Source organism: Callithrix jacchus, chromosome 5, assembly GCF_049354715.1.
Source record: "Callithrix jacchus isolate 240 chromosome 5, calJac240_pri, whole genome shotgun sequence".
NCBI classification, from domain to species: Eukaryota; Metazoa; Chordata; class Mammalia; order Primates; family Cebidae; genus Callithrix; species Callithrix jacchus.
In genome coordinates this window covers 116261858-116288218 of record NC_133506.1, presented here as the reverse complement: position 1 = coordinate 116288218, position 26361 = coordinate 116261858, and the positions used below count along the sequence as shown (strand labels likewise).

Here is a 26361-nt window from a genome sequence, read left to right as displayed (position 1 = left end):
GACCTCTACTGACTTTGGCGGCAATGGCACCAGGTTCAAGAAGCCGAAGAAGAGACCCAGAGTCAGGGAATGAGATATAGGATTTATGGGGAACTTTCACGCTGAGACAGTCCAGTGGCAGTGGGCCAGACAGGAAAACCGCAACCACTTGAAAAACACATGCCGTTTATAGAGCATTTTCACTTAGTCTCCTGCCCCAGCAACCTCTACATGGCAACCTACCTTTAACCCAAAAGGCCTCAATCCCCCATCCCCTCCATGGCTCGAATTCCATGAGAGATGTTCCTCATAGATAAGGCATGAGCCTCTGAGTTGGCCATCCCCAGATGCCTTCGCTCCAAATTCTGAATGCAGATTCTTCTTAAGTTATTGCTGTCAGGTGCATCTGCCATGCAGGTGTGTTTGTGGAATCCTGTGGGGGGTGGGGACCAGGCACCCAGACAGAGGCTGTTACAGGAGGAGTCCCTTGTGGGGGAAGACGGAAGATGCTAAGTCCTTCTGGATACACGGAGTCCAAGGAGCCTGTAGCAGCTGGCTGGAGGTGTTGACAAGAATTACACATCGAGGCTGGAGCCTGGCAGGTGTCATCAGCATGGAGGAGAATTTTTTTTTTTTTTGAGACGGAGTTTCACTCTTGTTACCCAGGCTGGAGTATAATGGTGCGATCTCGGCTCACCGCAACCTCCGCCTCCTGGGTTCAGGCAATTCTCTTGCCTCAGCCTCTTGAGTAGCTGGGATTACAGGCACGCGCCACCATGCCCAGCTAATTTTTTGTATTTTTAGTAGAGACGGGGTTTCACCATGTTGACCAGGATGGTCTTGATCTCTTGACCTCATGATCCACCCGTCTTGGCCTCCCAAAGTGCTGGGATTACAGGTGTGAGCCACCGCCCCGGTCGAATTTTTTTTTTTTTTTTTGAGATGGAGTCTCACTTTGTCACCCTGGATGGAGTGCAGTGGCATGATCTTGGCTCACTGTAACCTCCACCTCCCAGGTTCAAGCGATTCTCCTGCCTCAGCCTCCCAAGTAGCTGGGATTACAGGTGCGCACTACCATCCCTGGCTAATTTTTTGTATTTTTAGTAGAGATGGGGTTTCACCGTCTTGGCCAGGCTGGTCTCAAACTCCTGACCTCATGATCTATCTGCCTGCCTTGGCCTCCCAAGTGCTGGGATTACTGGCATGAGCCACCGTGCCCAGCCTTTCATGGAGGAGAATGTTAACGCACAAGGGGTCGGCTGGGAGAGAAAAGAGATGAAGACACAAACAGAGGCCTAGAGTGGGCTGAGGAGTCCTGCAAGGGGGAGAGAATTCTAGGAAGGAGAGGAGAGAGACGAGTTTAAATAAAGTACAGATGGAGAGGGCAGCAGGTCGCTGCTGCCACCCTAGAGAGGTCAGAGGGCAAGGGGCCAAAGACGACCATAGGATTTGCCCATCAGAAGAGCCTGGCACCTGAGGAGCGAAGGAGGCTCCACTGAGATGGAGGGAGCTGAAGGCAGATGCGGGAGGTGGAAAAGGGTCACGATAAACCCAAGGGCAGGATCCCTACTGCAGGGGAGGGCAGACAGGTGACTCCACTCAGAGGATGTGACTTCAAGGTTGCTACCTTCTGGAAGAATAGAGGGTAGCCCAGATGACTGGGGGTAGAGGAACAGAAAAATGCTGGAGGCAAGAGGAAGGTCAACTCCATCGAGGAACTGCAAGGTGCTCTGTGGCCTGGGTGAGCAATTAGAAGAGGCAAGGGGCAGTGGGGGATGGAAAGATGAGCCGTCTTAGGGCTGTCTCAGGGATAGTGTCCTATCCTGAGGACAGCAGGGAACCATCAGTCATACCAACTAGGAAAGAGACTAGGGTAGATTTGTAGGGACCCTGCTCTACATGGCCGCCATGCAGGTGGTATGGAGAGTAGAGGCAGGGAGGGCAGCAGGAAGCACTGGCAGTCATCCAGGGAGAAGAGACAGAAGAGCAGACACTGGCAAGACAGCAAGGAGGCAGAATCGGGGGACACAGTGATTGGCTGAGCTGGGTGACAACAAGGAGGAGCAGACATTCAAGCTTCTAGCGGGGATGAGCCCCAGAGCAGAGCAGACCCGGGAATTGAACAGCTGTGTGTCACTTTGGGGTGCCCCAAGTGATGGTGCTTGAGGAACTTCCAATCAGAAACTTGGATTCAGCAACTGGACCCACGGGGCCAGAACTTGGGAGGGTGCTGATTTGGGAGTTATCACCCTGTGGTCTGAGTTATTAAAAACTAGTAAGATGGGCCAGGCATAGTGGTTCACGCCTGTAATCCCAGCACTTTGGGAGGCTGAGGAGGGAGTTCCAGACAAGCCTGGCCAACATGGTGAAACCCCATCTCCACTAAAAATGCAAAAAGCAGTCGGGTGTGATGGCACATGCCTGTAATCCCAGCTACTCAGGAGGCTGACACAGGACAATTGCCTGAATCTGGGCGGCAGAGTTTGCAGTGAGCCAAGATTGTGCCACTGTACTCCAACCTGGGTGACAGAGTAACATTCCATCTCAAAGAAAAAAAAGTCGATAATTTTTACCCAAATATCAGTAAGACACAATGGAGAGGATTTCCCACTTTGGTATGTTAGTCTTCATTTCTACCTGAGCAAATAACCACACTTCATCTAGTGTATGGGAGATACATTCCTACGTCCATTAGTATTGCATTATGAAGAGGGCAACAAAACTCAACGTTGATGAGCCCTAAGGACGATGGCCCCTAATAGGGCAGGTCTGGATTGGCCAGCCACATGGATTGACCCAACCAGAAGTATGCGCCATGTGCAAGGTGGACACTACTGTCGTCCGTTCACCCAGCTACTCCCAAGGGCCTTACTGACCCTGTTTCCAATCACAGCCACTGGTGGAAGGATAAATACAGACACACACACTTCTCACTCCCGCCCCTGAGGAGCCCGCTCTGGAGAAAGCCCATCATTGTGGAGTGAGAGAACTCTGGGGGTGTTACCAGCCACACTGGGGAGGTATTCATACCTCTTACACCTTGGGCATGTCAGGATTTTCAACCATAGCCTGGGAGGCATCTATACTTCCTAGGTTATTAGAAAGTAACATACATAAAAGGCTGAGCACATAGTATGTGCTCAATAAATATTCATTCCCTTTCTATATTCAATATACATGAAACATTCGGACACGCAGTTGCGTAGGCAAACACCTGTGAATGCATAAGGGCCCATGTGCACAGACACATTTTGATCAGCATACATGTAGGAACCCTCTACCCCCAGTGGAGTGTCTAGGGAATTGGTGGGTGAAAGTAGATAAAGCCCCACCCCCAACCTCCCCAGATTTCCCACCTGAGCACAGAACCCTGCCAGTAAAAAGGCTTCTCCACAGGAAATGGCAAGGCCCCTGGGGGATGGTGACTCAGCCCTGACTCAGCCATGTGGCCTCCTGGCCTCCAAAGGGTCACTTTGACTTGAGGTTGAGAAAGCTGCAGGCACAGCAGTCCTAATCTCACAGCCAGGAGAGAAGGGGACTCTGGGAGCCAGGGCAGGGCAGTGCAGCAGGGCCAGGCCTTGAGCAGTAAGAGAGGAAGAGAGGAACAGAGAGGGCTGGCAGGCAGGGAAGTCCCCGATGTTTGGGGCCTACATACCACGCCCCCATGGGGGTCATTGCCTACGCATCCCCAGAAAGCCTCTGTGCTTTCCCTCCTCCACTCCCAGCATCCCTCTCACCCCACACCTGTCCCTGAAGTTCCCGTCAAATCAGTGCCCTGGGCCTTTCTTACTCACTCCCTCTCTCTACCTCAGCCCCTTCCCCTGCTCAGCCCACCCCTTGGTCAAATTATTACAGCAGCTGCCTTCTACCCCAAACCAGTCTCTCCCAGCAAATTCAGCTTCATGTGGCAGCCAGAATGTTCTGACAGCCTCCCCTTTTTTTCTTGAGACAGAATTTTGTTCTTGTCGCCCAGGCTGGAGTGCAGTGGCACGATCTCCGCTCATTGCAACCTTTGCCTCCCAGGTTCAAGCAATTCTCCTGCCTCAGCCTACCAAGTAGCTGGGACTACAGGCAACTGCCACCACGCCAGGCTAACTCTGTGTGTGTGTGTGTGTGTGTGTGTGTGTGTCTGTGTGTGTGTGTAGTAGAGGCAGGGCCAGGCTGGTCTCGAACTCCTGACCTCAGGTGATCCGCCGAGGCCTCCCAAAGTGCTGGGCCTCTGACAGCTCTCTTTGTCCCGCAAATACCACCAGTAAAATACAATGCAAAGTGGGTTTAGCCTGTTTAAATTTGAGAGTGTCCAGAACCTGAGGCCACACCCTGGTCTCCTCTAAGACACCCCCCGGGGTGGGACTCAGCCCAGGGCTGGTACACAGTAGGCTGTCAATGATTGCTTGAGCCTGACAGATTCTGAGCCAGAGGAATCACCTGGACGAGACCTGCATCTGGGCCACAGGAGAAGGAAATCTGATAAGCCCATTCAGGCTTCAGCACTCCTACCTCCCTCCCCTCCTCTTCAGTAATTTGCATTTTCAAGTTTGAGACAGAGGCCTGAGTCTCGGTCCAATAGCTGAGATTTGGTACACTTTGTTGAACAGACATTAGAAGGCTTGGGACACAATGAAGGCAGATTTGGGAGTAGTGAGGGATTTCTCTCCAGCCCTTTCATTTCACACATGGGGAAACTGAGGCCTGGAACAGGAAGGTAACTTGCCCAAGGTGAGGAGGCAGAAGAGAGTTTGCACTCAACTGAGGGGCACATCATTGCAGTTCCTTGTTACCTTTCCAGTAACTGCCCGTGTGCATCACCCTCCGCGCTGATCTGCCCCTGAGAGGTGAGTGTGTCAACCGGTGTGCTCTGAAGCTCTAGGAGGGTGAGATGAGGGCTGGGAAGAGGGCAGGTAGAGGAAGACTCATGGGAACACAGCTAGGGCTAAATAAACAGGTCACCTTTATAGAATATTGACATTGTCATTGTTCCAGCTGGGAAAACTTCACCTGAACCAGGACCCAATTTGTCTGCCTTTCTTCTCCCGCTCCTTTCTTTCCCTGTTGTCCAGATACTCCTCCTCCATGAAGCTTCCTTGACCCTCCAGCAGAACCCACCATTTGCAGGCTATGATCGCCTGCAGAGGCAGATGGACCCTATCCAAGGTTTGGTTTGAATGTTAAGACTGATGACACCACCCAAACACCAAGAGAGTATGGTTTATTATTTATATAATGGAGGTGTCCACGGGGAGCAGGGTTGGCCTTTCAAGGAGGTCCCAAATGCCTTGGGAAAGCCAGGAAGGAGACTGGCTGGGGTTTTTGTTTGTTTGTTTGTTTTTTGAGACAGAATTTAGCTCTTGTTGCCCAGGCTGAAGTGCAATGGTGCCATCTCGGCTCACCACAACCTCCGACTCCCGGGTTCAAGCGATTCTCCTGCCTCAGCCTCCCAAGTAGCTGGGATCAGAGGCATGCGCCACCATGCCCAGCTAATTATGTATTTTTTTTTTTTTTTTAGTAGAGATGAGGTTTCTCCATGTTGGTCAGGCTGGTCTCAAAGTCCCGACCTCAGGTGATCCACCCACCTCGGCCTCCCAAAGTGCTGGGATTACAGGCCGTGAGCCCCCAGCTGGCCTGAGTTTTTATTGTGGTTAAGGAGTGAGGGTTCCCTCGGGAAGGGGCTTGTGACTATTCCCCCCTCAAACACCAAAAAAGGGTGCATCCAGGCTTTCTTATCAACTTGTCCAGGTGTGGGGCACAGGGAAGATGGAAGGGTGAGGTTTAAAAGCTGTCAGCGAACATCATAGAATGGACTTAGACTCCCCATTATGCGTATTATTCCTGGGGCCTTGTTTCTCTGTTTCTAGGTGGGTCTTTTCTCCATGGGGAAGGTTGACAAAGAGTTGACATGATAAAATCAGTTGAGGGATGAGATGATGCTACAGATGGCGGTGCCACTGAAACTAAAGGACCTGGAGATTTCTTTCTCCATCTCCCCAGCTGAGATCCTTCTAGTCTCCATCTCCCCAGACTGGTCTGACACTCCCCCACATTCTTTAGCTCAGGCCCTCCCCCTACCAGTCACCCCTGCTCTGCTCCACATTCCCTCTGGACACTCCCCTGGAGTGGAAAAGCCATCCCTCATCCCTTTCCGGCTCCCAGTCCCAGGATCGGACATGCTGGTAATTCCTGTTTGGGATGTCCGAAGAGATAAGGCCTGGCATGGGGCCGATCTGTCATTGCAGAACTCTGTTCCAGGCAGGATCCTCACCCACACCGAGTGTCCACCCTAAGCCCCTGCCTTCTTGCCCTGGCTGGCTCCCCTTATCCAGGAACATGGTGGAGGACTCAGGAGCCAGCCAGAGAGCAAAGATCACTGTTCAACTTCCATCCAGGTCAGCTTCCTGTTCCTTGACACCATACGTCTTCTAATCCCTGGAGGTTCTGGGCCACAAGGCAGACCATGAGAGAGGGTGGGTGGTTCTGGAAGTCACAGGTCAAGAACAAATCCTGTTCTAAGGGCTGTCACAGACAAGTGTCTTCTCCCCAAACTTTATTTATTCCCATGGCCTTGTTTCTCTGTCTATGTTTCTAGGTGGGTATTTCCCACAGAGAAAGCTGTTATCGCAGCTGATTTGTTTAGGCATGTCTAGCTGTCTGACCACCATCTGCCTGGAGTTTGTCTCTTAAAGACACAGCTGTGGTCAGAGGCTTCCAGTCCTGGCTCTGCCTCCCATAAGCTTCAGATCTTGGACATGCAGGTAACCTCCTGAGGCTCTGCTTTCTCCTAAGTCAAATGAAGATGACAATCCTCACCTCACAGGGAGGCTGGGAGGGTAAAATGAGCTTTCCTGCGAAATGAGTCGTAAACTGTAAAGCTAGGCTGGGACCCTTTCCTAGGCTCTGAATCTAATTTTGTACTCATAATTCTTTTCTGTGTGTGTGAGACGGAATCTCTCTCTGTTGCCCAGGCTGGAGTGCAGTGGCGCGGTCTCGGTTCACTGCAACCTCTGCCTCCCAAGTTCAAGTGATTCTCCTGCCTCAGGCTCCCAGGTGGCTGGGACTACAGGCATGTGCCACCACACCCAGCTGATTTTTGTATTTTAGTAGAGACAAAGTTTCGTCATGTTGGCCTGGCTGATCTCAAACTCCTGACGTCAGATGCCGCCTGCCTTGGCCTCCCAAAGTGCTGGGATTACAGGCGTGAGCCACTGCGCCCGGCCCTGTACTCATAATTCTTACGGGTACATAAAAATTTTATTCTTAAAGAGAGCCCCAAATTGCACAAGCTTCAGACCCCACCAAACTTAAAGGTGCCAGAAGTAGTGTACAAATGTTAATTATTAGCAGAAGTAGTTAAGGGCTCCAGGGTCAGATAACACAGGATGAAAATCCTAGTTATGTGACCTCTGCCAAATTGCCTAACCTCCCAGAGCTCACTTGTCTTATTTTAAAACAGAGATAACACTCCAAAGATTGTTGTGAGGATTTAACATTTGTGAAGCATTTAGCATAGTTCCTGCTGCATATATGCCTAATACATGGTGTTTTTTTCTTTTTTTGAGACCGAGTCTTGCTCTGTAGCCAGGCTGGAGTGCAGTGGCACAATCTCGGTTCACTGCAGCCTCCGCCTCCTGGGTTCAAGTGATTCTTCTGCCTCAGCCTCCCGAGTAGCTAATTTTTTTGTATTTTTAATAGAGACAGGGTTTCACCTTGTTGGCCAGGATGGTCTCGATCTCTTGACCTCGTGATCCGCCCACCTCGGCCTCCCAAAGTGCTGGGATTACAGGCGTGAGCCACCGAGCCTGGCCCACATGGTGTTTTTTTCTTATGATTTTAAGAATAGATGGAGAAAAAAATGCTCAGGGGAAATAGGTCTTTGAGCTTCAATAAGAGAAATGTGAGTTAGACCCCCCAAAATCCGTAGTAACCTCTTGAAGTTCCCTTTCAATTTGATTCCTTGGCGGAGATCTTTAGGCCCCGCCCACCTACCGCCAACTGGCGCTAGCCACAAAAACACCTGGTGGGGACTGACCTCCCCCAAGCCCAGTCTCCAAACACTGTTCGAACCTGGGTGGGAAGAGGGAGCCTTTGGGATTCTGCTGGGCTGGGCCCTGAAGGCAGGAGTGGATGAGAAATGGGTACAGTCTAGGCCCAGCTCCCTGGCTACACAGTGCGTTCTAGGAAGAAGGAACTCTTTGCCACATTGACAGTCTTTTCGTATTTTTAGTAGAGACGGGTTTTGGTCATGTTGGCCTGGCTGATCTCAAACTCCTGACGTCAGATGCCGCCTGCCTTGGCCTCCCAAAGTGCTGGGATTAAGGTGCAGCCCTTAGCGGGGGAAAATGCTTTTTGCTAATTACAATGAGCAACATTTGGTTGTGACCACTGCTAAATATGGTCTGGCTTTGCTGAGGCGCCAATCTCAGCTCGGATCAGGGTGAGTGGGCAGGAGAACTAAATCTCGACAAAGACAGCGAGGGGCCTGGGTGAGACGAAGAACGCCCAGAGAACGCCAGCCACCTCTTGGGGGCTCACAGCGCTGCCGCCAAGTGAGTCCAGCATTCCAGCCAGCCGCGCGGACCGCAGTTTCCAGATGTGCCAACGCCAGGTCTCTCCAGCCGCGCTGGCCTTTCCAGCAGCAGCAGCCGCCGCAGCAAAGCGACAAATCCCACCCCCGGCCCCGCCCGTCCGATCCATCTTGCTCCCGAGGCTGTGCTTTCCCGGAGAAGCGAGGGGCGGGGAGGGGAAATCCAAGTCTTTGGGGGCTGCCGACAGGTGTTTGGGGGAGAAGGCGGGGCTGGGATAGGCAGGATGAGGAGGGAGGGGCGGTGCTGCCCCTTTAAGAGGCGGTGGCCAGCCGGGACCTTTTTCTCTTTCCCCGGAAGGAAAGCGCAGCCCGGGCGGTGCGCGCAAGGTGGGGAGGTGCGGGACTGGGCGTGGGGAGGCGGGGCGCGCGCTGAGGGACCCCTCCCTCCTGTCCTCCTTGCGGTCGACCGGTGAGCTTGCCAGATCCGCCGCGGAGCCGGGATCAGAGGCGACACTGGGGCCAAGGGGGCGCGGCCGGGACCAGCTGGGGGCCGGTTGCCCGGGTCAGGGGCGGCGGTGACCCGGACTCTGGGGAGGCGGGAAGATAGACCCACGGACCTTACTTAGGAGGGCATCCGAGAGCGCAGACCCTGGGCAGCTGTGAAACTGGCTGGGGCTGGGGGTACGAAACCGATCGGCACTACGGAGCGCAGTGGCCGGCGGGTTCCAGCGTCCTCCGGCGGCGCGGGGAGCAGGTGAACAGGTCCTCACGCCCAGCGCCGCGCCCTCACGCGCTCTAGCCCGGACCCCGCGCCTGCTCCTAGCCATGGGCCCCCGCCCCAGCCGCGCGCCTCGCGCCCCACGCCTGATGCTCTGCGTGCTCGCCTTGATGGTGGCCGCCGGCGGCCGCGTCGTCTCCGCCTTCAACCTGGATACCCGATTCCTGGTAGTGAAGGAGGCCGAGAACCCGGGCAGCCTCTTCGGCTACTCGGTCGCCCTCCATCGGCAGACTGAGCGGCAGCAGCGCTACCTGTAAGTGAAGCTGGCGGGGTAGGGTGGGAGCGAGAGTGTGCGTGCGAGGGGTGCGGGTTCAGAGCCGAGTCGGAGCCCCGGGCGGCTGGCCCTTGAGAACCAGGGTTAAGGGGGCGAGTACCCAGGCGGCCCTCAGGCTGCTGTGGCTTGGCGGGAAGTGGAGGATTGGGCGTGGGGTCGGGCAGTAATCATTGGCAAGTGCTGACGGGGCCAGAACCTGTCTAGACCCCACCCCTCCGCCCTTTAGATCTCTCCTGCGAGCGGAAGTGGGGTCCCGGTGACTGAGTCCTCTCCCACTCTGTGAACTGAGTACCCTGCGCTAGCCTCTTCTCTGCAGGACTGGGAGCTGGGGTAAACTGCCAGATAAACACCCAGCAGACCCCCCTTCCCCTACGCTTGGGGGGAAAATGAGCATATGCATTTAAGCACCTCGCTGTGTGCTTAAATGTGTCTGCGGCCACGCCAGCCACACCCTCTGCAGAGCCAGTCTGGATGGCCTTCTCAATCGCTGGCTTGGCCGATGGAGGGTGAGGTGATGGGTGAGTCTTGGCGTTTGGAGCTGTCCAGACGCTCTACGCCTTGAGGATAGGGGCAGTGGAAGAGAGAGGAGGAGTTGTCCCAACTCTGGCTGCGTCTCCTCTTGCCCACCCCCAAGCAGTGGCACTCTCCCCCCAGACATCTTCCCTGCATTCCACAGATTCATATTGGATCTTCAACCCTGAGTGTGTTTGTTTTGGTTTGAAGAGGGAAACTGTTTTTCTCTTTCTTCTGTTCTCCTTCCCCAGCAGCTGCAAGGAGGAGGGGAAGAGCTGTGCACAGGGAGGAAGGAGGAGGAGGTTGCACCCAGCTGCCTGGGTCCTCCTCACTCCAGCAGACTCACTCATGCCCAGGAGCATGTCCAGGCTTCAGAGATCTCTCCGCCATGGCCTCAGAGCGGGCTGAGGTCTGCGGTTGGGGGAGGTGAGGCTGCCCATAGAGGGACCGGGGTTAGGACAGGTTAGACAGGTCCCATCCACCTCTTTGGGCTGGGCGATCTTCCAGGCATCTGCCCCCACCTGGTCTCTGATCCCACCTGGCCTCTGACCCCACTGAACAAGAAGATGTGATCACATTTAGGGTACACTGAAATCTCTTCCTGCTCTGGCTAGGGCCTGCAGAGCTTGAGGAAGTTTAGAATGTCCAAAGTCCAAACTCTGCCCTGGCCTTGGTTCTGCCCTCCTGGCCCAGCCTACCTACCGGGACTTGACCTCAACTTTGTCTCGCTCTTGTGGAGGCTAGAGCTACCACACCTTTCCCAGCTGGCCCCAGAAGCTGCCACCTGGCCTTAGCCAACCCTCTATCTTTTGGAGATCCTGAGTCACCATTAGCACAAGTTTATCAGCACTCTTTCAGCCCTAACCTAGAAAAAGATTTTCAGACTTTCTTTCTTTCCTTTTCTTTTTTTCAGTGAGAGTCTCGCGCTCTCACCCAGGCAGGAGTGCAGTGGTGCAATCTCAGCTCACTGCAGCCTCCACCTCCCAGATTCAAGTGATTCTCCTGCCTCAGCCTCCTGAGTAGCTGGGATTACAGGCACCCACCACCACACCCAGCTACTTTTTGGTATTTTTAGTAGAGATGGGGTTTAACTGTTAGCTAGGCTGATCTTGAACTCCTGACCTCGTAATCCACCCACCTCGGCCTCCGAAAGTACTGGGATTACAGGTGTGAGCCACCTTGCCCAGTGATCTTCAGATTTTCAATGTCAAATCTGCATAATATAAAGTAACATAGGCAAGAGATCAGACTGGAAGGAGAGTCAATAGTGATTCTATAGCCCCTCTCCCTTTTGCTTGGTGAGTTTGAGCAAGATATTTCCCCTCCCTGGACCAGGTTTCCCCCAAAAGGGGTTGGACCTGGATCTAGATGCTCTTTCCCACCGTTGCTGGTCTGTGAGAAGCAACTTGATATGGTAGAGGGGGAAGCGGCCTGGAGGTCCCATTGCCAGGGTCCTGTCTCAGATCTGTTACCAAAACCTGAACCTGAATTTCCTTACATGTTGGAGGGAGGGGAACAGCATGCCTCCTTCTGGGACATTAGCGGGGCTGTAACGAGATAAAGTTTGTAAAATGCTCTGCACACATGCCTTTCTCCAAGGAGCACCTGAAGGCTCTTGTGCTGACGCTAGAACCTAGATGCAGCCTCATTTTCTGTGGGCCTCGCCCAAGGTGGCTGAGCAAAGGGGTTCTACTTTTCTATCTGGGAAACTAGACCTGGCATTCAGCCTGCCAAGAGCCCAGAAGGTTCTAAAGCTAATGAACCTCGGAGGGGCAGGAGTTCTCTCCCTTGAGTATCCTCAGTCTTTCCTAAGGGTGGTTCTGTGTCTTTGCCCTTTTCTTCATCTCACTGAATTCGACCCCTTGGCCCTTTGAGAGAGCCAGCTGGGCTTAGCTGCAGCCAGCTGTGTAGCCAGATGCAAACAGCTGCCTGAGTGCACAGCTCGGAGGAACTAACTAGTCAGACAAGCTGCAGCCTCATATTCTGTTAGCCTGAAAGTCTCTTTGGAAAAGCGGGACGGTTCATGGTCCTAGACAGCCTCTTAAACTGGGGTTTATAGAAGGTTTTCAGGAGATGCAGGGACTCCCTGAAAATGTACCCCAAATCTGCTGGGTGTGGTGGCTCACATTTGTAATCCCAGAACTTTGGAAGGCTGAGGTGGGCGGATCACGAGGTTAGGAGTTCGAGACCAGCCTGACCAACAGGGTGAAACCCCGTTGCTACTAAAAATACAAAAATTAGTTGGGTGTGGTGCTGTGCACCTGTAATCCCAGCTGTTTGGGAGGCTGAAGCAGGAGAATTGCTTGAACCCAGGAGGCGGAGGTTGCAGTGAGCTGAGAGTGCACCGTTGCACTCCAGCCTGGGCGATAGAGCAAGACTGTGTCTCAAAGGAAGAAAGGAAGGAAGGAAGGAAGGAAGGAAGGAAGGAAGGAAGGAAGGAAGGAGGGAGGGAGGGAGGGAGGGAGGGAGGGAGGGAGGGAGGGAGGGAGGGGAGGGGAGGGGAGGGGAGGGGAGGGGAGGGGAGGGGAGGGGAGGGGAGGGGAGGGAGGGAGGAAGGGAAGGGAAGGGAAGGGAAGGGAGGGTATCCAAAATTGTGCTATTTCTTCACTGTCCTGACGGTGAGAGGAGGGGAGAGCTCAGCTTTCATGTTCTCCAAGAAGGTCTCAGAGATGGTTAGAAACCCAGGGGTGGGATCCTCTTTGCTCCCCCATCACCTTCACTGGAAGGTGAAGTTCTCTGGATTCGGGTTTGTGGCCCACATCATAGGGGGCTAACTCCAACCCAAGGCCCAATCTCCTAGTCTGTGGAAATGAGGGTCGAGGAGCAGGCAGAGGACCAAGGTGCTCTGGGTTTCTTGGCAAGATGCACGAGGGGTCCCATGGATGGAGAGGGACTGTCCTCTGGGAGGTGTTACTGACACCCTCCCTGCTCCAGTACCTGCACTGACCTTCCTTCCTGGGAATCCAGGGATCCTGGTCTGGCCTGACCCTGTGGGCCATGGGGGATACCTCCAGTCCTTCTCTGTCTTTCACATTTGCTTGGAAATGATGGTATCTGGGAAGCCCAGGGCGGGGTAGCTCCTAGGAATGAGGTCATGCCTGAGGTAGGCAGGAGCCAGGCTCACCTGCTATGCCCTCTACCAACATCATGTTCCCCTGGGCAGGGCGGGTGCCTGGCAGCCTCCAAGGCTCGTGCCAGCAGAAATGGGCACAGCAGCTGTGGCTGGAGGCAGGAGACCTGCACACGAAGTACCTTTTTCCTCTGGCTCTCCCCAGTGAGCAGTCTAGGCCAAGAGGCTTTCAACTGGGTGGCGGTGGAGCTGGAGGAGGCTGATTTGTAGAAAAAGAAGCAGCGAAAGGGGCTTGGTCAGAACTAAACCAAAGAGGAAGAGGATCCCCTTTGCAGTAAGAGGGATTGAGGTTAGATGACACGGAGAATGCCCTTGGGGGTCAAATATAGGAAAAATACTGAAGAGCCAGGGAAAGGGAGAAGAACTGAGCAAAGCAGCCTTGTTCTTTTTTATCTGAGGCATCGCCAAGCTTCTTGTTCCTGTCCCCTCTCATTCTCTCTCTCCCTCCAGCTTGTTGCCCTTGTTCTAGGGCTGAGTCACCAGTTGAGAGAGGGGGCTGGATGGGCAGCAAAGGAAGAGTAGGGAAGGACAGGGAGGGCTGCAGTTTCAGCTACCATAGGAGCAGCCCCTGGGGAGATGGCTAATTCGGGCAGCAAGGCTGGCACAGAGCTGGGATCCAGGCATCCCAGAGCTCCCCCCGCCCCTACTCTGGGACTCAGGGGTAGAGCGGGCGCCCTCCCCACCTGCCTCCTGGCCTGGGGTGGGAGGAGAACACAGGAGGCTAGGTACCCAAGGAGTGAGGCCCTGCCATGTTGGCCTGATACCTGATCCTCTGGCTCCCTCTGAAATCCCCCCACGGAGCCACCAAGTGCCTCCCCGAGGTGAGGGAATCTGGGAAGGTGAATCTTCCAGGCTGCTTCTCTGAGCATGACCCCACTCCAGTGACCTGAGGGCCTTCTCCTCTTTAGGGTGAGCCAACCTGGTACCCTGAATTCTCCTGGGTATTGTGCCCCGCCCTTCTTTGATTTTCCTGGTTTCTCCTTGGCTGTTCCATTAGCTTTGCACTACCCCAAGGGGAGTGATAGGGCAGGGGTAAGGAAGGGCTTTTTCGGAACTTGGAGCTCAAGGGATTCCGCAGAGGCCAAGAGGGCTGTTTGCCTGGAGCCAATGGGAAGGTGAGGAGGCAGCTGTGGAAAGCCCGTGAGTAGTCATCCCACTCCATCTGGGGGGCTGGGGCTCTCTGCTCTCCCCAGTCCAGCTTGACTCCAGGAGAGGGGCAGTCGCATCTCCTATCTTCCTTGCTCTAAGAGCTCCATCTAGGCATCCCTCCACTTAGTCTCCCTCCTGGCTGCAGCTGAGAGGATGGGCTCCGTACTGTTCTGGAAGGGGTCAGCTTTTAGATTTGGTGATCTGGACCAGACCCCAAAATAGGTGACTAGCAGAAGCACTCATTTGCATAATATTTTACATTTCATTTGCATACCAGTAAGGTCCCTCCCACTTTCCAGATTCTCCAACCCCCACCGCACACACCTGGCTGTGTGTGGCTGGAGGAAGCTGGAACCACCCTCTGCACACCTACCTTCCCCCTCCATGCACAGGCCTCTGGCTGTAGACCCATTGGAGCCTGGGCTGGGAGCCAGAGGGCCTTAAAGGGCCTCTGAGTGGGCCAAGTGGAAGCTAAAAATACTCTGGGGGGGTGAAGGGGGGGCTCCCTCTGGAATCTCTGAGGAGGGAGGGAGGGGCCTGGGATGTGGGGCTGAGATTAGGGCACTGGCCCTCCCCCGCCCTCTATCAGTAGGCATAAGGCTGGTTCCAGGCCATGGGCAAAACGGTATAGGTGGTAAGGGGAAGTATTTCAATCTAATTGACATGTGTACCCAGCTCTGCCTGCTCAGTACTTCAGGAAGTTCAGAGGAGGGGGTCCTTTTGCCCCTTCCTGGCTGAGTTGAAGGGGCTGGAAGGGCATGGAGACCCTTCTGCTTAGCCACCTCCTGTATGAGAATGTGCACAGGGCAGCAGCAATAAGGGGGCAACACTTCCGTTGCAGGCATGCCCAAGGCCCGCCACCTACTGAGGCCTGGACCCCTTCAATGTCACTGTAGAAAATCCCCCACTTCCACCTCCAGCCAGATCTGAGCTCCCACCACAGACTGACTCTAGCAGCCACTACTCCCACCCCCACCCCAGTGATCACCTGGTATCCTCAAGCCATGGAAGTCTTCCTGTGTCTGTCCCCTGCTCTCTCTAAACCACCAAAGGAGTCTCTTCTTTTCCCTCTGCTCCAGGTTCCCTAACATGCCAAGGCAGAAATTCCTGGGTCCAGCTGGGCACAGTGGCTCTTGCTTGCAATCCCAGTATTTTGGGAGGCCAAAGCAAGTGGATCACCTGAGGTCAGGAATTCGAGACTAGCCTGGCCAACATGGCAAAACCCTATCTCTACTAAAATTACAAAAATTAACTGGGTGTGGCGGCGCACACCTGTAATCCCAGCTACTTGGGAGGCTGAGTCAGGAGAATCACTTGAACCCGGGAGATGGAGGTTGCAGTGAGCTGAGATAGTCCCACTGCACTCTAGCCTGGGTGACAGAGCAAGACCCTGTCTCAAAAAAAAAAAAAAAAAAAAATCCTGGGTCCCTGGTCCCTGGAGGAAGGGCTGGCATCATGCTAGGGCCAGTCCTGATGTCACAACAAATCAGAACCACAGTGCTCACGTTAGCCATGGCTTCATATCAGAATACCCTTTTGCAGAATAGACCCATTTATTCCTCCAGCAATCCTGGAGGTCAGCAGGAGAAGGGCTGTCCGCATTCTACAGACAAGGCACTCAGGGCTCAGAGAAGGAAAGGACATTGCCCCTTCAGGCAGAACAAACCCTAGACCCAGGTCCCTGGGCTCTCAGGCTGAGATGCTCCCTTCCCACAGGCTACAGCTTCCTTCTCTCATCTGTCAGGCACGCCAGAGAGCGGATGTCCATGGGTGGTCAGGCAGTGGACTCATCGAGGCCTTCCCAGCCCAGACAGAAGTGACTCTCCAAGCCTGGCTGCCAGCCTGGCCCCCTGCCAGCCTCCCTGGCCAGGAAGCATCACCCCTTCTCCCAGGAACACTCCCCAGGGTGAGGTCTGAGCTGTAGTCTTGAGGTACAGGCAAGGTCCACCCCCCTTCCCAGCACCCGCAGGCAGTACATTCCTGACTTCCAGTGGGTGGAGACGTCCTAGGCCCCAGCACGCCCAGGCCCTGCCCTGCCCCCTCCCTGCAGCCCACACTCACAGGTTCCAGGCAGGAGCTACAGGCGTGGCTGTTGCTTGGCACTTCCAGGCTGGCAGGAGGCCCAGAGCCCAGGTTCTGAGCTTCGAGCTATGAATCGATAGAATTGCTGGGGCCAAATGCTGGGGCACCTGGGAGGTGCCTGCCACCCGAGAAGGCCGGGGCCATCAGCATTGAGGAGGGGCTCCTGGCAGAACATTTAGCAGCTGTTCTGCTAAATTAGTGGTGATGTGGGGAGAAGAAAGTCAGATAAAATGTTCTCAAACTGGGGTGCCCAGATTCCACCAGATGGTATGGTGTGGGCAGGGGAATCTACCTATTTAATAAAGATTCCCAGGGTTTCTGATGGTCCAAGGCCTGTCCTCTGAGATGCTATTTCAGGGCCAGTCCCTGCCTTTCTCTGCTCCAGCCACCCTTCTGCTATGGGACAGTCTGCCAGGGTCCTAAGCATCCTTGTAGGAACTTGCTGTCGATACCCCCAAAGATGGATTCTGGGCAGGCTAGGGGCAAGGCAAGAGTTTTTCTACACCCCACGTGCCGACTGCCCACCGGGAACTCTGTTCTGGGGCCACATTGTCCATAGTGTCAGGTGCTTATCCCACCCCCTTCCTGTGTGTCTGTCTTAAGGTCACTGGGGAAGGATGTTGGATATCACCCAGGTCACTTAGGGGCCCAGGTATCCAAAATCTGAGTCCCCAAATGGCTTCAGGAGGAAGAACCCAGGTTCTGACAACCCAACCCCCTAAGTCCTCCCTGCTGACCCCCAGAATTTGAACTGTCCGCCCGGATTCCTCCAATCTTGCTCTTTTCTGGTCTGCCTTCATCTCAAAGGCCAAAGCATTCCTTCCAAAACTCATATCTGACCATGTGGTTCCCCAAGGCCCTTCCCAGCCTCCCTGGAGGCTCCTGGACTCCAGCTATGCTGAGGGTCTCGCAGGTCTCTGAATCACCCGCTGGCTCTTGCTTCCTGGCCCTGCACATGTGTGCCTTTGCCCAAGTGCCCTTCCTCCCCTTATCACCTGGGGAACCCTGGTCATGGTCCTCAGACTCAGATTAGGTCACCTCTTCTGCTGGCCTCCATGATGGACCCCTCAGCCCTGAGCCTGGGCTGCTGTGCTCCTGCTTCTCACTCCGAGGGCACTTCCTTCTGGTGTCCTTGTCTGGCGTCCCCTATGCTGAGCACTTCTGGAAGGCAGGAGCTGGGGGGGGGTCTCCTGACCTCCAACCTGTATGTTGAATAAATAGCAAGTGGTTTAAAGTGGGGCTTGGGGAGTCTGAACCTGGACCCACCTCCCTCCCTATCCCCAGGCTGCTGGCTGGTGCCCCCCGGGAGCTCGCTGTGCCTGACGGCTACACCAACCGGACTGGTGCTGTGTACCTGTGTCCACTCACTGCCCACAAGGACGACTGTGAGCGGATGGACATCACAGTGAAAAGTGAGGTGAAGGGGCTGGGGAGGGGTGCTGGGTCAGAGGTCTGGCAGAGGGGTAGTGCAGAGAGAATGGCCTGGAGGAGATAGAAGGTTTGCTCACACAGTTTCTAGTCGCTTCTTGTCCAGCTGGGAAGAGGGTGCCCTAGAGGGGAGTGGGGCTGAATGGGACCGGTGGAGCTCAGAATAATGACGAGCTGGAGAAGGGGAGTGGGGAGGGCGGCCCTGTGGGTGGAGGGCCCAAGAGGGACCCATCTCTGGTCTCTGGAGGCTTTGGGCACTGAAGTCTGGGTGAGGCGCTCTGGTTCATGATCCCTCCTGTGCCCACAGGTGACCCTGGCCATCACATTATTGAGGACATGTGGCTTGGAGTGACTGTGGCCAGCCAGGGTCCTGCAGGCAGAGTCCTGGTAAGTGGGTGCTCAGCGTCAGCGCCTCCACCCCTCCCTGGCTCTCCCCTTCATCTCCCAGAGCTGGAGGAAAGCAGAGGGCAGCAGGGGGGTCCTCTGCACGTGTGTGCTGGCGCCAGCACGTGTGTCCCTTCCTGCGGCTGTGTGTCCCTCGCTCCCTGCAATCCTGGGGAGGGGACGAGTATCCTGTGCTCTGCCAAAGCCAAGCACGGCCGGAGTCCTCTGACTCATCTGCTTCCTCCCCATACCCATGCTGGGTGCTCAGCCTTCGTGGGAACAAGTCGAGGGAGCTGAGGGAACTACGAGGAAGAGAAAGGGCAGAGAGGGCCCCAGGCGGCTCAGTGCTGGCTGGCACTCCTTCCCGGGAGGCTGACTGCCGGAAGAGGCCCAGCCCTGCTGACCCCAGCTCACCCAGCTCTGGTCTGGGGGCTAATCAAATGTGTCACTTCCTGTCCACATTCTATAGTGCCAGCCCCTGAGTTCTCAATTTCTGAGTCCCAGGTAGACATTTTCCCCCCATTTTTTTTTCTCTTTTCTTTTGTTTGTTTGTTTCTTTGAGACAGAGCCTTGCTCTGTAGCCCAGGCTGGAGTGCAGTGGTGCGATCTCAGCTCACTGCAACCTCCGCCTCTCGGGTCACAATTCAAGCAATTCTCCTGCCTCAGCCTCCCTCCCAAGTAGCTAGGATTACAGGCACACACCACCATGTCCAGCTAATTTTTGTATTTTTAGTAGAGACAGGGTTTCACCATGTTGGCCAGGCTGGTCTTTAACTCCTGACCTCGTGATCCACCCACCTTGGCCTCCTAAAGTGCTGGGATTACAGGTGTGAGCCACTGTGCCAGGCCTCCTTTTCTTTTCCTTTTCTTTCTTTCAAGATGGAAGACTCACAGCCAGGCACCGAGGCTCATACCTGTAATCCAAGCATTCTGGGAGGCCTATGCAGGTGGATCACGAGGTCAGGAGTTTGAGACCAGTCTGGACAATATGGTGAAACCTCGTCTTCAACTAAAAACATAAAAAATTAGCTAGGAGCAGTGGCCCATGCCTGTTGTCCCAGTTACTCAGGAGGCTGAGGCAGGAGAATTGCTTGAACCCGGGAGGTCGAGGTTTCAGTGAGCTGAGATCATGCTACTATGCTCCAGCCTGGGCAAGAGCAAGAGTCCATCTCAAAAGAAAAAAAAAGAAAAGAAGACTCCCTCTGTCAACCAGGCTGGAGTGTAGTGGTGCCATCTCAGCAGCCTTGACTTCCCAGACTCAAGCAGCCACCAGCCTTAGTCTCCCAAGCTAATTTAAAAAGTTTTTATAGAGACAGTGTCCGACTATGTTGCTCAGGCTGGTCTCAAACTCCTGGGCTCAGGTGATCCTCCTGCCTTGGCCTCCCAAAGTGCTATGCTTTCAGGTGTGAGCCACCATACCTGGCCCCATTTCTTTCTCCCTCCCTCCCTCCCTCCCTCCCTCCCTCCCTCCCTCCCTCCCTTCCTTCCTTTTTGCCTTTCTTTTAGAGATGAGGTCTCTTGCTCTGTAACCTAGGCTGGAGTACAGCCCCATGATCATAGCTCATTGTAGCCTTGAACTCCTGGGCTCAAGTGATCCTTCTGCCTCAGCCTCCCAAGTAGCTGGGATTGTAGGCAAGAGCCCCTATGTCTAGCTTTTTTCTCATTTTAAAAATTGATGTGGCCAGGCTCAGTGGGTCACTCCTGTAATCCCAACACTTTGGGAGACTGAGGCAGGAGGATCACTTGAGCCCAGGAGTTTGTGACCAACCTGGGCAGCATGGCATAATTCTGTCTCTCCAAAAAATAGAAAAATTATCCCAGCATGGTGGCGTGCACCTGTAATCCCAACTACCTGGGAGGCTGAGGTGGGAGGATTGCTTGAACCCCGGAGAGAGAGGTTGCAGTGAACCCAGGTCATGCCACTGAACTCCAGCCTGGGCGACAGAGTGAGACCCTGTCTCAAAAAAAAAATTGATGTAATATTTATATACAGTGAAATGTACAGGTTTTAAACTTCAGTGAATTTTTACAAATGTATGTAACTGTGTAACCAAAGATATATCTTAAAATCACTCCAGAAGGTGCCCTTGTAACTCCTTCTAATCATTTGCCACCCGGAAGCCATCACTGCTGTGGTTTCTGTCACCTTTGAACACTGTTTTAAGCTCCAGGTTGGCTTCAGTCACTGAAATGCCTTTTTGAGACCCCTGTTACAGACGGCTGTGGTCTAGGAGCCCATTTAAAGTGATTCTACACCCTGAATCCTGTAGCAGTTATTTACTCACCGTCCATTCAGCAAATATTTAGTGAGCCCCTACTGTGTACCAAACACTGTGCTATTCCGAGAAGCTTGGCAGTGATTAAGACAGGCTCGCTCACAGCTAGAAGGGGCCAAAGAGAGCAAGTAAACAAGAACCAGGGTCTACTTCTGGATTTTGCCTGCCTCCAGGCTATTTTAAATCACCCTAGCCAGGCGTGGTGGCTCACTCCTGTAATCCCAGCACTTTGGGAAGCTGAGGCCGGCAGATCATGAGGTCAGGAGTTCCAGACCAGCCTGGCCAGCATGGTGAAACCCCATCTCTACTAAAAATACAAAAATTAGCTGGGCGTGGTGGCATGTGCCTGTAGTCCCAGCTACTCAGGAGGCTGAGGCAGGAGAATCGCTTGAACTCAGGAGGCAGAAGTTGTAGTGAGCCAAGATGGTGCCACTGCACTCTACCTTGGTGACAGAGCAAGACTTCATCTAAAGAAAAAAGTCACCCTATTCTGGTCCATCAATTTCCCCAATAAATATATACTGAACACCTAAAGTGCACCCAGAGAAGCTGTCATAGATTCTCCCCACTGTGAGGCAGCCCAGCACGTGCTAAAGAGCTCAGATTTTAGAAGCAGACAGCCTTGGTTTGAATATTCTCTGCCTCTCTCTAGATATGAGATCTTAAGCAGGTAACTGAGCTCTCCATGCCTCAGTTTATCTAAAGTGGGAAAAATAATCATTCCTATGCCATAGGGTCAGTAGCAGGCTTAACACAACATGGGAGGAGCTTAAATTGTGCCTGACATGTAGGAAGCACTCAGGAAGTGTTAGCTGCTGCTATTACTATTACTGTCATTGTAATTATCACTTTAATAGTGGTCCTTTCATTAAGAGGACGGGTCATCTGGAGATGGCAGAGAAGCAAGTTCCTTAATCTCTCTGTTACTAACTCCTTCTAGACCAAGAGCCTGAACCCCACAGTCTCTCATCCTGCCCTGCTTTCCCTTTGCTGAGGTCTTGAAGCCACTCTCAAATCCACACTTTACAGCTTTCCAAAAAGTGTTCCTGACCCTCAGAGCAGATATCTGAATTCTGGAAAGGAGATGCAGGTTTAAGTATCACTGGGAGAAGAAGGAGGAGCCAGGGGATCTCCTTTGACTCCCGTTCGGCAAAGCCAGAGGCTTACAGGGTAAAAGAGACAGCTGACCTGGGTCCCCAGGCCTGACTAAGGCTGCATGTGTTGGGGGGGGTCCCCAGGTCTGTGCCCACCGCTACACACAGGTGCTGTGGTCAGGGTCAGAAGACCAGCGGCGCATGGTGGGCAAGTGCTTCGTGCGAGGCAATGACCTACAGCTGGACCCCAGCGATGACTGGCAGACCTACCACAACGAGATGTGCAACAGCAACACTGACTACCTGGAGACGGGCATGTGCCAGCTGGGCACCAGCGGTGGCTTCACCCAGAACACCGTGTACTTCGGTGCCCCTGGTGCCTACAACTGGAAAGGTAGGGACCATGGGGCTCTGTGGGAAGGAAGGAAGAGTAGAGACCACCCACCCCTAGTTAGCGACTGGGACAGCCGGCCTAGGCCGTCCACACTAGAGACAGGACCTCATGCCAGTATCAGCAACCACCATGACTCCTACTGTTTTAAAGCACTTACTATGTGCCAGGGGCCTTCCACATATTATGTCAGTCAATCTTTTTTTCTTTCTTTCTTTTTTTGAAACAGAGTCTCGTTCTGTCACCCAGGCTGGAGTGCAGTGGCACTACCTCGGCTAACTGCAACCTCAGTCTCCCGAGTAGCTGGGACTAAAGGTGCCCACCACCACACCTGGCTAAATTTCGTATTTTTAGTAGAGATGGGGTTTCACTATATTGGCCAGTATGGTCTTGTACTCCTGACCTCATGATCCACCTGCACTGGCTCCCAAAGTGCTGGGATTACAGGCATGAGCCACCACGCCCGGCCTTTTTATCTTTTTTCAACATAGGGTCTCACTTCGCCCAGGCTGGAGTGCAGTGACATACTCATGGCTCACTGCAGCCTCGACCTCCCCAGGCTCAGGTGATCCTTCCACCTCAGCTTCTTGAGTAGCTAGGACTACAGGCGTGTGCCACTACGTCCAGCTAATTTCTGTATTTTTTGTAGAGATGGGTTTCACCAAGTTGCTCAGGCTAGTCTCGAACTCCTGGGCTCAAGCAACAAACTTATGAAACCTGGACTAGAATACAGGTCCACATGACTTCAGTTTAACCATTTACAAACTAATTTAAAAAATAAAACATGTTCGTGGTATAAATACTACATAGACCCCTCTTCCCTTACTGAACCTTTATTGTTACAGAATCAGCAGGCAGAGGAGCCTTGAATCTCCGCCTCTTGACCAACCTGTAGCTGCAGGCATAGTTCCAGCTCTGGGCTCACCGAAGGCTGAGGCCTTCACCCCCTCTTCTGGTCCTGCCTCCCACCCCCGGTCATGTGGCACCTTGGCAGGGTCACAGATACCCTCCAGCAGCAGCCCTGGGTGCAGGGGCCAGCTAGGTAGCCCAAGTTTGGGATCAGGACCAGAAGGAGATAATAATGTGGAGTCTGACCTCAGTGTCTAGAGAGTGGGGAAAGCCATCTAGCATTTAATATCCAGGAGCTTGGGTGATTAGGTTCTAGCCATGGCTCTACATCCGCTCCCCATGGGACTATGAGCAAGTCAGCTTCCCTCCTGAGCCTCACCTTTCTCATCTGCAAAATGGGTGTCATAATTCCACCTCAAAGAATTGTTAAAATAGGCTGGGTGCAGTGGCTCATGCCTGTAATCCCAGCACTTTGGGAGGCCAAGGAAGATGGATCACTTGAGGCCAGGAGTTCGAGACCAGCCTGACCCACATGGTGAAACCCTGTCTCTACTAAAAATACAAAAATTAGTCAGATGTGGTGGCAGATGCTTGTAATCCCAGCTACTTGGGAGGCTGAGGCAGGAGATTCGCTTGAATCCAATGGGTGGAGGTTGCAGTGAGCCAAGATGGCACCATTGTACTCCAGCCTGGGTTACAAGAGCGAAACTCCATTTCAAGAAAAAGAAAAAAGAATTGTTAAAGAAGATGTGATTTACAAATGGCAAAGTGCTCACAAATATAAGGGGCTATTATTCTTATTTGGGGATGGGGGTGGGCTGGACACGGCAGAGGAAAGCAGTGGTGACTTATACTCCCCTACTCTCCCTCCCTGAATCCCTGTGAAGGAAACAGCTACATGATTCAGCGTAAGGACTGGGACTTATCTGAATATAGTTACAAGGACCCAGAGGACCAAGGAAATCTCTATATTGGTGAGTACAGTAGTGGTAGCCCATTGGGTGATAGAGGGGATGGGGGCTTAGTCCCTGGCGGAAAGGTGAGGCCAGAGTGTTGTTATGACTAATGGCATTTAGTTAAAGTAGCACACATGGATTAACCAGCACCTGTATGCCAGGCCCTGTTCCAAGCTCTCAAGATGCGAAGTTCTTGCCTTCAGGGCACTCACAGTCCAGTGTCCAGGCAGGAACGGGGCTGGGATGGGGCAAGGCTACTGGCCATCTGGAGTCTACCTACTTGCCCTACTTAGAAGAGTAGGATAGAACATCATGGTGGGGGTCAGTGGAGGGGATAGGGTGCTGGTCCAGAGTAGAAAGGGACAAAATTGACTGGGACCTTGGTTCAGTATCTTCCCTCTATCCCAGGGTACACGGTGCAGGTAGGCAGCGCCATCCTGCACCCCACAGACATCACCATTGTGACAGGTGCCCCACGGCACCGACATATGGGCGCAGTCTTCTTGCTGAGCCGGGAAGCTGGCGGAGACCTGCGGAGGAGGCAGCTGCTGGAGGGCTCACAGGTGGGCGCCTACTTTGGCAGCGCCATTGCCCTAGCAGACCTGAACAATGATGGGTAAGAATCCAGGGACATCCTCTGGGGCCAGGGAGAGCGACGGGTGGGGAAGGCTTACCTAAGCCAGGCCAGGGGAGTGGAGGATTTGCCATTGTGTGTCTGTTCACATGTTGTTTGCAGGGGTTTGCATCAGCCTGTATGGGAGTCTGGGCGTTTGCATATGGCGTTTGTGTGACCCATGCGTTTGCTTGTTTCTGCTTGTCATTTGTATGGCTCCAGGGGTGTGGGTTGTTTGGGTGTGATCTGTGCCTGCATGGCTTCTCCATGACATATGTCTCCTATTTGGTGGGTCATGTTGGCATTTCCATCTCCTTCTCACCCATGACCTATGGCTAGAAGAGCCATTTGCAGAGCGCTGTGCCCTGGCACAGTCACGCCTGTCAAACAAGAACTACGCTGCATATTGGAGGCCGACCTCACACTCCCATTTCCCTCTCCTTCTCTCCTGTGCAGGTGGCAGGACCTTCTGGTGGGTGCCCCCCACTACTTTGAGAGGAAAGAGGAGGTAGGGGGTGCTATCTATGTCTTCATGAACCAGGCGGGAACCTCCTTCCCTGCTCACCCCTCCCTCCTTCTTCATGGCCCCAGTGGCTCTGCCTTCGGCTTCTCCGTGGCCAGTATTGGTGACATCAACCAGGATGGATTTCAGGGTATGAGCCAGCACCCCTCCCCCAGCCCCCCTACTGACCGAGTGCCAGCTGCATACCAGGCTTGACAGGGCCCGCAAATGAGGCAAGATGGGACCACACCTGGGGAGCTTGCAGCAGCCCTAGAGACAGGATGTGCAGATGTGCAGAGGGAGCAACAGAGGCAAGCTCGGTGGGCCTCCAGGAGGAGCTCACATGCTGCTGTGCAGCCAAGGCTGGGCTGAGAGTGCACAGTAGAGTACTGATGAGGCACAACATGGGCACGGAAACTGGCCTGGTGTGCCCAGATCTAGCGGGTGTGGAGTGTTCCCACCAGAGGGTAGGCTGGAGAGGGAGTGGGGTGGATGCTTTGAAAGCCAGGCGGAGTAGCTTAGGGATTTATATTTGGGTAATGGTGGCGGTGGGGTGGTGGGGCATCCAGAGAAAGTTTTAGAGCAGGGAAGTGGTAAAATAACTTCGTACCTTGATGGATGATTCTGGAAGAAGTATGGGATGAGCGAGTGCAAGGGTGGAGCGAGGCCAGGGGAGTTAAGATCGAGAATGTAGTGTCAGGTGGGAGCCCTGGACATAGGGGTCCTCATAAGTATTCTGCAGGACGTGGGGACCAATCAGACCTGGGATATCAGGGACAGCGGCAGATCCAGGGCTGGAGTCAGTGCCATAAGGGCACCTGGCTTATCTGAAAGTCACTTCTCTGACAACCTGAGTTTCCCAGGACATAGCTGAGAACCAAGAGGAAGGCAAAGGAGCCTCTGCAGACCCAAAATAGGTGCCAGAAAGTTCAGTCATCAGAGGCCAACCGTGCACTGTGGAAGTCATTGGGTTTCTGCCCAGGACCTGCTTCCGCTTCCTTTACAGGCCTTACTAACAAGCTTGGCTTGCTAATTCCTTGGGCCTTATCCGATCAAAAGCTGCAAACTGGAAAGAGTTCAGCTTTAGAAGATAACCATACTTGGGGTTTATTTGTGGAGATAATGATTAGGATTTTAAAAGCCTTGACGCTTTCAGTAAAGTCCACTGTAGTTCAAGTCCCAGCCCCCGGAGTGAGACAGACGGGCTCGTTTCCTCTTCTCAACACTGATTAGTTGTGAAACTCTCGGTTATTGGAGTGTATCCTCATCTATAAAGTGGGGAACAATAGTAGCCACCCCACAGCTCTCTCATGAGAATTAAATGAAATGAATAGCTGGGCATCATGGTGTACGCTGTCCCAGCTACTTGGGAGGCTGAGGTGGGAGGATCGCTTGAGTCCAGAAGGTTGAGGCTGCAGTGAGCTGTGACCATGCCACTGCACTCC

At 53.7% G+C, this 26361-nt stretch overlaps 1 protein-coding gene and 1 long non-coding RNA gene across 7 annotated transcripts in view; one reads left to right on the top strand and one right to left on the bottom strand.

Annotated features, from left to right (window-relative positions):
* Positions 1–2585: 2585 nt before the first annotated feature.
* On the bottom strand, positions 2586–8640 carry LOC144582671 (uncharacterized). The gene is made up of 4 exons (XR_013535870.1): positions 8506–8640; positions 6277–6411; positions 4207–5153; positions 2586–3908 (listed from the first exon to the last, which is right to left on the bottom strand). It is a non-coding gene; the product is annotated as an uncharacterized LOC144582671 (long non-coding RNA).
* A 337-nt stretch (positions 8641–8977) lies between these two features.
* Positions 8978–26361, top strand: part of ITGA3 (integrin subunit alpha 3) — a 33026-nt gene continuing 15642 nt past the window's right edge. For 2 of the 6 annotated variants that reach the window (XM_035301276.3, XM_078374207.1), the window contains exons 1-8: positions 8978–9528; positions 10314–10488; positions 17708–17835; positions 18159–18238; positions 21750–21999; positions 23733–23819; positions 24210–24417; positions 24871–25067. In XM_035301276.3, coding sequence (XP_035157167.1) covers positions 10451–10488; positions 17708–17835; positions 18159–18238; positions 21750–21999; positions 23733–23819; positions 24210–24417; positions 24871–25067 — 988 coding nt within the window. In that variant the 5' untranslated portion in view covers positions 8978–9528; positions 10314–10450. Of the gene's footprint in view, positions 9529–10313; positions 10489–17707; positions 17841–18158; positions 18239–21749; positions 22000–23732; positions 23820–24209; positions 24418–24870; positions 25068–26361 lie in introns of all 6 variants that reach the window. The other 4 variants (XM_002748439.6, XM_008997388.6, XM_035301277.3 and 1 more) reach the window with 2 other exon arrangements.